The sequence below is a fragment of the Pseudophryne corroboree genome, chromosome 6, assembly GCF_028390025.1.
Source record: "Pseudophryne corroboree isolate aPseCor3 chromosome 6, aPseCor3.hap2, whole genome shotgun sequence".
Classification (NCBI taxonomy): domain Eukaryota; kingdom Metazoa; phylum Chordata; class Amphibia; order Anura; family Myobatrachidae; genus Pseudophryne; species Pseudophryne corroboree.
Window position 1 is genome coordinate 75,978,674 of NC_086449.1, and position 14,791 is coordinate 75,993,464.

A 14,791-nucleotide genomic window follows, 5' to 3' on the forward strand; every position below is an offset into this window, starting at 1 on the left:
AGAGGAGTTTAGAGAGAGATAAAATATCAGCTCCCAACTGTCATTTATTAAACACAAGATGTAGCATGGCAGTTAGGAGCTGATTAGTTGATACTTTATTTCTCTCCACTGTATCTCTCTCCATGCTTTGATAAATCTCCCCCTACAGTATATACGCCAGCTGGCGTATACAAGGGAGGTGACAACAACACAAAATATCTCTGTATCCTACGTTGCTTATATATAAACTTACTGCATATTATGCTTTTCATTCAGAACCACATCGCCTGAAGGGTCCGATCGCAGAACCCAGAACAGAACTCTGCAAACTGTACGTGTCGCTGGGACAAATATAAAACAGGACCCCATTTGGGAATGTTATAGGAAATACAGAGTAGATGCCCTCAGTTGTCCGTGGGATGCCACTAGTAACACTTTGCTAATACTGACTGACATAATACCTTTGTAGGGAAATGATTATATAGTATAGTCTTTCCCTGAGATATACAGCAGGGGGCGCTGTTCCTGTAGCCAAACTCAGGTACAGAGAGGTGGGTGTCATAGTCATACAGCATATGCCGTCAGATTACTAATGAGATCCCCCATGGCTGTTATACTCCTCCTTTTCTGCCCTCCATCGCTCCATTCTTTTCCTCTCCTCTCATTGTCTGTCCCTCTCCATCTATCCCCTCTATTGCCTCATTCATTATTCCCTGACATTCCCCATTCCCTGACATTCCCTTCTCCCTGCAGTTACCTCTCCTGTCACTTCCCTCCTTTTCCTCCTATTATCTCCTATTCTCCCGATTGATATCGCTCCTGTCTGTATTTCCCTCTCTCCCCTCACTCCATCCTTCAGCATCCTTCTCTATTCCCTGTACATTCCCTTTGCTCCCTCCTTATCCTTGTAGGCTGTGTTCAGGGAGGGAAAGGACATGTCTGCCAGCTGTCTCTCCTCCCTATGATCTGACACCCCGAAGCGTGATAGGGAGAGAGAGAATATCTGCACGATGCCAGCAGGTCTGTGATAAACTGGGGATTAGAGGGTATACCCAAATTATCTGGGGATGTTCATCACACTTCTCCTAACACTCTGTATATGACAGAGCTAATCATTATTACAGTACCCCAGCCCCTAAATGTCTTATTACCCCTGTAATATCCCATTACATTAAACCAGATCCTGATTGTCTTATTACCCCTGTAACATCTTATTACAGTAACCCAGCACCTGAGTGTCTTATTACCCCTGTAACATCTTATTTCAGTAACCCAGCTCCTGAGTGTCTTATTACCCCTGTAACATCTTATTACAGTAACCTAGCTCCTGAGTGTCTTATTAACCCTGTAACATCTTATTACAGTAACCCAGCTCCTGAGTGTCTTATTACCCATGTAACATCTTATTACAGTATCCCAGCTCCTGAGTGTCTTATTACCCCTGTAACATCTTATTACAGTAACCCAGCTCCTGAGTGTCTAATTACCCCTGTAACATCTTATTACAGTAACCCAGCTCCTGAGTGTCTTATTACCCCTGTAACATCTTATTACAGTAACCCAGCTCCTGAGTGCCTTATTACCCTGTAACATCTTATTACAGTAACCCAGCTCCTGAGTGTCTTATTACCCCTGTAACGTCTTATTGCAGTAACCCAGCTCCTGAGTGCCTTATTACCCCTGTAACATCTTATTTCAGTAACCCAGCTCCTGAGTGTCTTATTACCCCTGTAACATCTTATTTCAGTAACCCAGCTCCTGAGTGTCTTATTACCCCTGTAACATCTTATTACAGTAACCTAGCTCCTGAGTGTCTTATTAACCCTGTAACATCTTATTACAGTAACCCAGCTCCTGAGTGTCTTATTACCCATGTAACATCTTATTACAGTATCCCAGCTCCTGAGTGTCTTATTACCCCTGTAACATCTTATTACAGTAACCCAGCTCCTGAGTGTCTAATTACCCCTGTAACATCTTATTACAATAACCCAGCTCCTGAGTGTCTTATTACCCCTGTAACATCTTATTACAGTAACCCAGCTCCTGAGTGCCTTATTACCCTGTAACATCTTATTACAGTAACCCAGCTCCTGAGTGTCTTATTACCCATGTAACATCTTATTACAGTAACCCAGCTCCTGAGTGTCTTATTACCCCATGTAACATCTTATTACAGTAACCCAGCTCCTGAATGTCTTATTACCCCTGTAACATCTTATTACAGTAACCCAGCTCCTGAGTGTCTTATTACCCCTGTAATATCTTATTACAGTAACCCAGCTCCTGAGTGTCTTATTACCCCTGTAACATCTTATTACAGTAACCCAGCTCCTCAATGTCTTATTACCCCTGTAACATCTTATTACAGTAACCCAGCATCTGATTGTCTTATTACCCCAGTAATATCTTATTACAGTAACCCAGCTCCTGAGTGTCTTATTACTCCTGTAACATCTTATTACAGTAACCCAGCTCCTGAGTGTCTTATTGCCCCAGTAACATCTTATTACAGTATCCCAGCTCCTGAGTGTCTTATTACCCCTGTAATATCTTATTACAGTAACCCAGCTCCTGAGTGTCTTATTACCCCTGTAACATCTTATTACAGTAACCCAGCTCCTCAATGTCTTATTACCCCTGTAACATCTTATTACAGTAACCCAGCATCTGATTGTCTTATTACCCCAGTAACATCTTATTACAGTAACCCAGCTCCTGAGTGTCTTATTACCCTATAACATCTTGTTACAGTATCCCAGCTCCTCAATGTCTTATTACTCCTGTAATATCTTATTACAGTAACCCAGCATCTGAGTGTCTTATTACCCCTGTGACATCTTATTACAGTAACCCAGCTCCTGAGTGTTTTATTACCCCTGTAACATCTTATTACAGTAACCCAGCTCCTGAGTGTCTTATTACCCCTGTAACATCTTATTACAGTAATACAGCTCCTGAGTGTCTTATTACCCCTGTAACATCTTATTACAGTAACCCAGCTCCTGAGTGCCTTATTACCCCTGTAACATCTTATTACAGTAACCCAGCTTCTGAGTGTCTAATTACCCCTGTAACGTCTTATTACAGTAACCCAGCTCCTGAGTGTCTTATTACCCCTGTAACATCTTATTACAGTAACCCAGCTCCTGAGTGTCTAATTACCCATGTAACATCATATTACAGTATCCCAGCTCCTGAGTGTCTTATTACCCCTGTAACATCTTATTACAGTAACCCAGCTCCTAAGTGTCTTATCACCCCTATGACATCTTATTACAGTAACCCAGCTCCTGAGTGTCTTATTATTACCCCTGTAACATCGTATTACAGTAACCCAGCTCCTGAGCATCTTATTACCCCATAACATCTTAGAACAGTAACCCAGCTCCTGTGTGTGTTATTACCCCTGTAACATCGTAGTACAGTAACCCAGCTCCTGAGTGTCTTATTACCCCTGTAACATCTTATTACAGTAACCCAGCTCCTGAGTGTCTTATTACCCCTGTAGCATCGTATATCAGTAACCCAGCTCCTGAGTGTCGTATTACCCCTGTAACATCTTATTACAGTATCCCAGCTCCTGTGTGTTTTATTACCCCTGTAACATTTTATTACAGTAACCCAGCTCCTGAGTCTTATTACCCCTGTAACATCTTATTACATTAACCCAGCTCCTGAGTGCCTTATTACCCCTGTAACATCTTATTACAGTAACCCAGCTCCTGAGTGTCTTATTACACATGGAACATCTTATTACAGTAACCCAGCTCCTGAGTTTTATTACCCCTGTAACATCTTATTACAGTAACCCAGCTCCTGAGTGTCTTATTACCCCTGTAACATCTTATTACAGTAACCCAGCTCCTGAGTTTTATTACCCCTGTAACATCTTATTACAGTAACCCAGCTCCTGAGTGCCTTATTACCCCTGTAACATCTTATTACAGTAACCCAGCTTCTGAGTGTCTAATTACCCCTGTAACGTCTTATTACAGTAACCCAGCTCCTGAGTGTCTTATTACCCCTGTAACATCTTATTACAGTAACCCAGCTCCTGAGTGTCTTATTACCCCTGTAACATCATATTACAGTAACCCAGCTCTTGAGTGTCTTATTACCCCTGTAACATCTTATTACAGTAACCCAGCTCCTGAGTGTCTAATTACCTCTGTAACATCTTATTACAGTAACCCAGCTCCTGAGTATCTTATTACCCCTGTAACATCTTATTACAGTAACCCAGCTCCTGAGTGTACCACTAAACTGTTTAACGCCATTATATGATAATCACGACTTGACCTCTTGTATAGGGAATTATTACTTCTAGTTATTGCTTCTGGAATGGTTCTGTGGGTATGGGTTGTTGGGTCGACCCAACTTAGGTCGACACTCATTAGGTCGACCACTGAAGGTCGACATTGCCATTAGGTCGACATGTATTAGGTTGACATTGGTGCTAGGTCGACTTGTACTAGGTCAACAGGTCAAAAGGTCGACATTAGGTTTTTTACTGTTTTTGGTGTTGTTTTCTCCATAAAGTGACGGGGAACCCAAATTGGTGCACCGTGTCCCCTCACATGGCTCGCAATCATAGTCCACGTGGATCGTTAAGTATGAAAAAAAAAATGGGAAAAACTCATGTCGACCTTTTGACCTGTCGACCTAGTACATGTTGACATAACAGCCATGTCGACCTAATGGCATTGTCGACCTTCAGTTGTCGACCTAATGAGTGTCGACCTAAGTTGTGTTGACTTAACGACCGTAACTCGGTTCTGTTCATACGTTACCTCTACGCGTTTGCTTTTTTGTTGTTGAACAAACAATGGCAAAGTATAATCTGATATATGTGATTAAAATGGCCTGATTTTAGGACTTGGCGAAGACTTGATAATTGGAAATGTAGGGCCTAATTCTGAGTTGATCGCAGCAGCAAATTTGTTAGCAGTTGGGCAAAACCATGGGGGTCATTCCGAGTTGTTCGCTCATTGCCGATTTTCGCTATGCTGCGATTTGTTGCTAACTGCGCATGGTACGCAGCGCGCATGCGCTAAGTTAATTAACACAAAACTTAGTAGATTTGCTAGTGTTCGAGCGACGATTTTCAGTCGCACTGCTGATCGGTGAATGATTGACAGGAAAGGGGCGTTTCTGTTTGGTAACTGAGCGTTTTCCGGGAGTGTGCTAAAAAAACGCAGGCGTTTCAGGGAAAAACGCGGGAGTGTCTGGAGAAACTGGCCGAACGCAGGGCGTGTTTGTGATGTCAAACCAGGAACTAAACAGACTGAGCTGATCGCAATCTAGGAGTAGGTCTGGAGCTACTCAGAAACTGCAAGAAAATATTTACCGTTTCTGGGCGGTAATTGAGCGTTTTCCAGGAGTGTGATAAAAAACGCAGGCGTGTCAGGGGAAAAGGCGGGAGTGTCTGGAGAAACGGGGGAGTGGCTGGCCAAACGCAGGGCATGTTTGTGACGTCAAACCAGGAACTAAACGGACTGAGCTGATCGCAATCTGTGAGTAGGTCTGGAGCTACTCAGAAACTGCAAGGAATTATTTAGTAGCAGTTCTGCTAATCTTTCGTTCGCTATTCTGCTAAACTAAGATACACTCCCAGAGGGCGGCGGCCTAGCGTGTGCAATGCTGCTAAAAGCAGCTAGCGAGCGAACAACTCGGAATGAGGGCCCACGTGCACTGCAGGGGGGACAGATATAACATGGGCAGAGAGAGTTAGATTTGGTTGGGGTGTATTCAAACTGAAATCTAAATTGCAGTGTAAAAATAAAGCAGCCAGTATTTACCCTACACAGAAACGAAATAACCCACCCAAATCTAACTCTCTCTCTGCAAATGTTATATCTGCCACACCTGCACTGCACATGGGGGGTAATTCCAAGTTGATCGCAGCAGGAAATTTTTAAGCAATTGGGCAAAACCATGTGCACTGCAGGGGAGGGACAGATATAACATGTGCAGAGAGAGTTAGATCCTGTCAATCACTTTACGATCACCAGAACGAAGAAAAAACCTTGTAATGCCGTGAGTAAAATTCCTAACTGCATAGCAAATTTACTTGGCGCAGTCGCAGTGCGAACATTGCGCATGCGCAATTAGCGGAAAATCGCTGCGATGCGAAGAAAATTACAGAGCGAACAACTCGGAATGACCACCCATGTGCACTGCAGGGGGACAGATATAACATTTGCAGAGAGAGTTAGATTTGGGTGTGGTGTGTTCAAACTGAAATCTAATTTGCAGTGTAAAAATAAAACAGCCAGTATTTACCCTGCACATAAATGAAATAACCCACCCAAATCTGACTTTCTCTGCAAATGTTATAACACCTGCAGTGCACATGGTTTTGCCCAATTGCTAACAAACTTGCTGCTGCGATCAACTCAGAATTACCCCTGTAGTGTCCTATGTCTGTGTAGAGTGTATTATGGTCATGTCCAGTGGTCAGGTCATGTTAGGGGTGGTTGGATCGGTGTAATGTGCAGTTGATGACGTGTCCCTATAAATGGGCCCTTTGAATGGTTCATAATGTCTCTCCTTGGTTCCAGGTTATGTCGGAGTGCCACACATGGCAGCACATGAGACTGAGATTAAGAGCAGCACCTCGATCATCCCATGTTTCCTGTTCGTGGAGGTACTGACTAGTTCTCATGCCCCCTCCTCTCAGTCTAACACCTTTCTCCTATGTAGTCTCAGCCCCCCTTTGTCTTCCCCTCCCGCCTCTCTCTGGCTGTCTCTCAGCGCTCTCCTCCTGCCACTGATGGACAGTACTTATGTATTTGCTCATTGTGCGTTAGAGTGTGAACAGCGATCGGGGAGAGCGTGGCTGGTGGTGAGCGTGAGCTGAGATGATGTGACAGAGAGTGGAAGTCTCCAGGGCCGTCTTAACAGTAGTGTAGGCCCCTGGGCACAGCAATGCGCTGGGCCCCCTACCCATCCTTAAGAGGTAGGCGTGTGGATGCTATCAGCGGCAGCTTTGATGTCCCGCGGGCGGTAGGGGGTGTTCTATCTTCTGCTCAGCATGTAGGACCTGGAGCAATAATTTCTGCTAATTTCGCCTTTACTGCACAGATGGGGCTAAACTATAGAAGGGGGCATTGGGCTGAATGAAGGGGCCCTGGTGCATGACTTCCAGGGTGGTAGGGGGGTGTTTAACACGTAGGGAAGGGGTGGATAGTGGAGTGGGCTTAATATTTATAATTTTTTGGTGGGAGGGCAGCTTGCTTGACTGCAGATATCTCAAGTTCCTGAAAATATATTTCTTAGCTTTAAATGGGATACAAAACTAGAGAGTCCCACCTTTCAGATAGTTCTGGTGACTTGGGGATCAGAGTTCAGGAGCCAGAGCAATTCACCAATGAAATTCTAAAACTGCATACTAGCCGTGTGGAGCTGGAGCAGGGACCATCTGCTTGAAGGTTGATATCTCTGGTTTTGGGCATAGTAGAGACTAGCTGCCAGTGTATTCTGAAAGGGGAGAGTCACAGCTTTTGGATTATACCCTCAGACAAACTCTAAGTTAGACAGAACCGGAGATATCCGGCTGGGAAGAGCAATTAACAGGCTTGGATGGGGAACACTGCTTTCAAGTCGGATATCTCCGGTTCCCCAGGGCCGATTTTCAAAAATCTGGTACCCGTGGAAAGAGGGGACCCTCAGCTATCAGCCTAGGGCCCTTATACTGCTGGGGCCCTTGGGCAAGAGCCCATTGAGCCCATACGAAAAGACGGCCCTGGAAGTCTCCTATGAAGATATGAATAATGAAAGACAATGGAATAATAATTAGAATAACAACAATAATAAATTGAGGAGATTCAGATGGGAAGCAGTCAGGATCCCGGCTGTCGGGAACCCGACAGTCAGAATACATATGCCGGGATCCCGACACTAGTCTGAATGCCGACACCGGCATTCAGAAAGGGGGCAACATCCAGGCACCGGAGTCCCGACAACCGGGATCCCAAACAAGGAGGCACCGCGGTGCTGCAGAGGTAAGCCGTGGAGGGGGAAGGGGGGGGAAGGTTAGGTTTAGGCTGCATCCCGGGAGGTTAGGGTTAGGCTGCAGAAAGGGGGGTTAGGGTTAGGCACCCTTCTCGGTGGGTTAGGGTAAGGCTGCGGTCGGGAGGGTTAGCTTTAGGCACGGGGATGGAGGGTTAGGATTAGGCACCTATGTGGGGTTGTTAGGGTTAGGCACAAAGTGGGAGGTTAGGGTTAGGCTGTGGGTAGGGAGGGTTAGGGGGGTTGAGGAGAATCTAGAACACCCTTTACTCGCCCCTGTCACTATTTTAAACTCCTGGATCCCGGCGTCGCTATTTCGCACACCGGGATACCAGACGTTGGGATCTTATACTGATACCATACAGACAAGTGACATACAGGGCATGATGTAAAGTCACACGTATACTAGAGATGAGCGGGTTCGGATTCTCTGAATCCGAACCCGCCAGAACTTCATGTTTTTTTTCACGGGTCCGAGCGACTCGGATCTTCCCGCCTTGCTCGGTTAACCCGAGCGCGCCCGAACGTCATCATGACGCTGTAGAATTCTCGCGAGGCTCGGATTCTATCGCGAGACTCGGATTCTATATAAGGAGCCGCGCGTCGCCGCCATTTTCACACGTGCATTGAGATTGATAGGGAGAGGACGTGGCTGGCGTCCTCTCCGTTTAGAATAGATTAGAGAGACACTTGATTTACTAATTTTGGGGAGCATTAGGAGTACTCAGTACAGTGCAGAGTTTTGCTGATAGTGACCAGTGACCACCAGTTTTATTTATAATCCGTTCTCTGCCTGAAAAAAGCGATACACAGCACACAGTGACTCAGTCACATACCATATCTGTGTGCACTGCTCAGGCTCAGGCCAGTGTGCTGCATCATCTATTATCTATATATAATATTATATATATCTGTCTGACTGCTCAGCTCACACAGCTTATAATTGTGGGGGAGACTGGGGAGCACTACTGCAGTGCCAGTTATAGGTTATAGCAGGAGCCAGGAGTACATAATATATTATATAGTGAGTGACCACCAGACACACAGTGCAGTTTATTTAATATATCCGTTCTCTGCCTGAAAAAAGCGATACACACAGTGACTCAGTCAGTCACATACCATATCTGTGTGCACTGCTCAGGCTCAGGCCAGTGTGCTGCATCATCTATATATATTATATATCTGTCTGACTGCTCAGCTCACACAGCTTATAATTGTGGGGGAGACTGGGGAGCACTACTGCAGTGCCAGTTATAGGTTATAGCAGGAGCCAGGAGTACATAATATTATATTAAAATTAAACAGTGCACACTTTTGCTGCAGGAGTGCCACTGCCAGTGTGACTAGTGACCAGTGACCTGACCACCAGTATATATAATATTAGTAGTATACTATCTCTTTATCAACCAGTCTATATTAGCAGCAGACACAGTACAGTGCGGTAGTTCACGGCTGTGGCTACCTCTGTGTCGGCACTCGGCAGCCCGTCCATAATTGTATATACCACCTAACCGTGGTTTTTTTTTCTTTCTTTATACATACATACTAGTTACGAGTATACTATCTCTTTATCAACCAGTCTATATATTAGCAGCAGACACAGTACAGTGCGGTAGTTCACGGCTGTGGCTACCTCTGTGTCGGCACTCGGCAGCCCGTCCATAATTGTATATACCACCTAACCGTGGTTTTTTTTTCTTTCTTTATACATACATACTAGTTACGAGTATACTATCTCTTTATCAACCAGTCTATATATTAGCAGCAGACACAGTACAGTGCGGTAGTTCACGGCTGTGGCTACCTCTGTGTCGGCACTCGGCAGCCCGTCCATAATTGTATATACCACCTAACCGTGGTTTTTTTTTCTTTCTTTATACATACATACTAGTTACGAGTATACTATCTCTTTATCAACCAGTCTATATATTAGCAGCAGACACAGTACAGTGCGGTAGTTCACGGCTGTGGCTACCTCTGTGTCGGCACTCGGCAGCCCGTCCATAATTGTATATACCACCTAACCGTGGTTTTTTTTTCTTTCTTTATACAGACATACTAGTTACGAGTATACTATCTCTTTATCAACCAGTCTATATATTAGCAGCAGACACAGTACAGTGCGGTAGTTCACGGCTGTGGCTACCTCTGTGTCGGCACTCGGCAGCCCGTCCATAATTGTATATACCACCTAACCGTGGTTTTTTTTTCTTTCTTTATACATACATACTAGTTACGAGTATACTATCTCTTTATCAACCAGTCTATATATTAGCAGCAGACACAGTACAGTGCGGTAGTTCACGGCTGTGGCTACCTCTGTGTCGGCACTCGGCAGCCCGTCCATAATTGTATACTAGTATCCAATCCATCCATCTCCATTGTTTACCTGAGGTGCCTTTTAGTTGTGCCTATTAAAATATGGAGAACAAAAATGTTGAGGTTCCAAAATTAGGGAAAGATCAAGATCCACTTCCACCTCGTGCTGAAGCTGCTGCCACTAGTCATGGCCGAGACGATGAAATGCCAGCAACGTCGTCTGCCAAGGCCGATGCCCAATGGCATAGTACAGAGCATGTCAAAACCAAAACACCAAATATCAGTAAAAAAAGGACTCCAAAACCTAAAATAAAATTGTCGGAGGAGAAGCGTAAACTTGCCAATATGCCATTTACCACACGGAGTGGCAAGGAACGGCTGAGGCCCTGGCCTATGTTCATGGCTAGTGGTTCAGCTTCACATGAGGATGGAAGCACTCAGCCTCTCGCTAGAAAACTGAAAAGACTCAAGCTGGCAAAAGCACCGCAAAGAACTGTGCGTTCTTTGAAATCCCAAATCCACAAGGAGAGTCCAATTGTGTCGGTTGCGATGCCTGACCTTCCCAACACTGGACGTGAAGAGCATGCGCCTTCCACCATTTGCACGCCCCCTGCAAGTGCTGGAAGGAGCACCCGCAGTCCAGTTCCTGATAGTCAGATTGAAGATGTCAGTGTTGAAGTACACCAGGATGAGGAGGATATGGGTGTTGCTGGCGCTGGGGAGGAAATTGACCAGGAGGATTCTGATGGTGAGGTGGTTTGTTTAAGTCAGGCACCCGGGGAGACACCTGTTGTCCGTGGGAGGAATATGGCCGTTGACATGCCAGGTGAAAATACCAAAAAAATCAGCTCTTCGGTGTGGAGGTATTTCACCAGAAATGCGGACAACAGGTGTCAAGCCGTGTGTTCCCTTTGTCAAGCTGTAATAAGTAGGGGTAAGGACGTTAACCACCTCGGAACATCCTCCCTTATACGTCACCTGCAGCGCATTCATAATAAGTCAGTGACAAGTTCAAAAACTTTGGGTGACAGCGGAAGCAGTCCACTGACCAGTAAATCCCTTCCTCTTGTAACCAAGCTCACGCAAACCACCCCACCAACTCCCTCAGTGTCAATTTCCTCCTTCCCCAGGAATGCCAATAGTCCTGCAGGCCATGTCACTGGCAATTCTGACGAGTCCTCTCCTGCCTGGGATTCCTCCGATGCATCCTTGCGTGTAACGCCTACTGCTGCTGGCGCTGCTGTTGTTGCCGCTGGGAGTCGATGGTCATCCCAGAGGGGAAGTCGTAAGCCCACTTGTACTACTTCCAGTAAGCAATTGACTGTTCAACAGTCCTTTGCGAGGAAGATGAAATATCACAGCAGTCATCCTACTGCAAAGCGGATAACTGAGTCCTTGACAACTATGTTGGTGTTAGACGTGCGTCCGGTATCCGCCGTTAGTTCACAGGGAACTAGACAATTTATTGAGGCAGTGTGCCCCCGTTACCAAATACCATCTAGGTTCCACTTCTCTAGGCAGGCGATACCGAGAATGTACACGGACGTCAGAAAAAGACTCACCAGTGTCCTAAAAAATGCAGTTGTACCCAATGTCCACTTAACCACGGACATGTGGACAAGTGGAGCAGGGCAGGGTCAGGACTATATGACTGTGACAGCCCACTGGGTAGATGTATGGACTCCCGCCGCAAGAACAGCAGCGGCGGCACCAGTAGCAGCATCTCGCAAACGCCAACTCTTTCCTAGGCAGGCTACGCTTTGTATCACCGCTTTCCAGAATACGCACACAGCTGAAAACCTCTTACGGCAACTGAGGAAGATCATCGCGGAATGGCTTACCCCAATTGGACTCTCCTGTGGATTTGTGGCATCGGACAACGCCAGCAATATTGTGTGTGCATTAAATATGGGCAAATTCCAGCACGTCCCATGTTTTGCACATACCTTGAATTTGGTGGTGCAGAATTTTTTAAAAAACGACAGGGGCGTGCAAGAGATGCTGTCGGTGGCCAGAAAAATTGCGGGACACTTTCGGCGTACAGGCACCACGTACAGAAGACTGGAGCACCACCAAAAACTACTGAACCTGCCCTGCCATCATCTGAAGCAAGAAGTGGTAACGAGGTGGAATTCAACCCTCTATATGCTTCAGAGGTTGGAGGAGCAGCAAAAGGCCATTCAAGCCTATACAATTGAGCACGATATAGTAGGTGGAATGCACCTGTCTCAAGTGCAGTGGAGAATGATTTCAACGTTGTGCAAGGTTCTGATGCCCTTTGAACTTGCCACACGTGAAGTCAGTTCAGACACTGCCAGCCTGAGTCAGGTCATTCCCCTCATCAGGCTTTTGCAGAAGAAGCTGGAGGCATTGAAGAAGGAGCTAAAAGGGAGCGATTCCGCTAGGCATGTGGGACTTGTGGATGCAGCCCTTAATTCGCTTAACAAGGATTCACGGGTGGTCAATCTGTTGAAATCAGAGCACTACATTTTGGCCACCGTGCTCGATCCTAGATTTAAAGCCTACCTTGGATCTCTCTTTCCGGCAGACACAGGTCTGCTGGGGTTGAAAGACCTGCTGGTGACAAAATTGTCAAGTCAAGCGGAACGCGACCTGTCAACATCTTCTCCTTCACATTCTCCCGCAACTGGGGGTGCGAGGAAAAGGCTCAGAATTCCGAGCCCACCCGCTGGCGGTGATGCAGGGCAGTCTGGAGCGACTGCTGATGCTGACATCTGGTCCGGACTGAAGGACCTGACAACGATTACGGACATGTCGTCTACTGTCACTGCATATGATTCTCTCAACATTGATAGAATGGTGGAGGATTATATGAGTGACCGCATCCAAGTAGGCACGTCACACAGTCCGTACTTATACTGGCAGGAAAAAGAGGCAATTTGGAGGCCCTTGCACAAACTGGCTTTATTCTACCTAAGTTGCCCTCCCACAAGTGTGTACTCCGAAAGAGTGTTTAGTGCCGCCGCTCACCTTGTCAGCAATCGGCGTACGAGGTTACATCCAGAAAATGTGGAGAAGATGATGTTCATTAAAATGAATTATAATCAATTCCTCCGCGGAGACATTGACCAGCAGCAATTGCCTCCACAAAGTACACAGGGAGCTGAGATGGTGGATTCCAGTGGGGACGAATTGATAATCTGTGAGGAGGGGGATGTACACGGTGATATATCGGAGGGTGAAGATGAGGTGGACATCTTGCCTCTGTAGAGCCAGTTTGTGCAAGGAGAGATTAATTGCTTCTTTTTTGGGGGGGGTCCAAACCAACCCGTCATATCAGTCACAGTCGTGTGGCAGACCCTGTCACTGAAATGATGGGTTGGTTAAAGTGTGCATGTCCTGTTTTGTTTATACAACATAAGGGTGGGTGGGAGGGCCCAAGGACAATTCCATCTTGCACCTCTTTTTTCTTTTCTTTTTCTTTGCATCATGTGCTGATTGGGGAGGGTTTTTTGGAAGGGACATCCTGCGTGACACTGCAGTGCCACTCCTAGATGGGCCCGGTGTTTGTGTCGGCCACTAGGGTCGCTAATCTTACTCACACAGTCAGCTACCTCATTGCGCCTCTTTTTTTCTTTGCGTCATGTGCTGTTTGGGGAGGGTTTTTTGGAAGGGCCATCCTGCGTGACACTGCAGTGCCACTCCTAGATGGGCCCGGTGTTTGTGTCGGCCACTAGGGTCGCTAATCTTACTCACACAGCTACCTCATTGCGCCTCTTTTTTTCTTTGCGTCATGTGCTGTTTGGGGAGGGTTTTTTGGAAGGGCCATCCTGCGTGACACTGCAGTGCCACTCCTAGATGGGCCCGGTGTTTGTGTCGGCCACTAGGGTCGCTAATCTTACTCACACAGTCAGCTACCTCATTGCGCCTCTTTTTTTCTTTGCGTCATGTGCTGTTTGGGGAGGGTTTTTTGGAAGGGCCATCCTGCGTGACACTGCAGTGCCACTCCTAGATGGGCCCGGTGTTTGTGTCGGCCACTAGGGTCGCTAATCTTACTCACACAGCTACCTCATTGCGCCTCTTTTTTTCTTTGCGTCATGTGCTGTTTGGGGAGGGTTTTTTGGAAGGGCCATCCTGCGTGACACTGCAGTGCCACTCCTAGATGGGCCCGGTGTTTGTGTCGGCCACTAGGGTCGCTAATCTTACTCACACAGCTACCTCATTGCGCCTCTTTTTTTCTTTGCGTCATGTGCTGTTTGGGGAGGGTTTTTTGGAAGGGCCATCCTGCGTGACACTGCAGTGCCACTCCTAGATGGGCCCGGTGTTTGTGTCGGCCACTAGGGTCGCTAATCTTACTCACACAGCTACCTCATTGCGCCTCTTTTTTTCTTTGCGTCATGTGCTGTTTGGGGAGGGTTTTTTGGAAGGGACATCCTGCGTGACACTGCAGTGCCACTCCTAGATGGGCCCGGTGTTTGTGTCGGCCACTAGGGTCGCTTATCTTACTCACACAGCGACC

At 46.4% G+C, this 14,791-nt stretch overlaps 1 protein-coding gene across 1 annotated transcript in view; it reads left to right on the forward strand.

The window, feature by feature from the left end:
* Nucleotides 1–591: 591 nt before the first annotated feature.
* The window catches only part of PLPPR2 (phospholipid phosphatase related 2), a 40,242-nt gene continuing 26,042 nt past the window's right edge, over nucleotides 592–14,791 (forward strand). Inside the window, exons 1-2 of the mRNA XM_063931210.1 lie at nucleotides 592–999; nucleotides 6,543–6,628. Of these exons, the coding sequence (XP_063787280.1) occupies nucleotides 990–999; nucleotides 6,543–6,628 (96 nt within the window). The 5' untranslated portion in view covers nucleotides 592–989. The remainder of the gene's footprint in view (nucleotides 1,000–6,542; nucleotides 6,629–14,791) is intronic.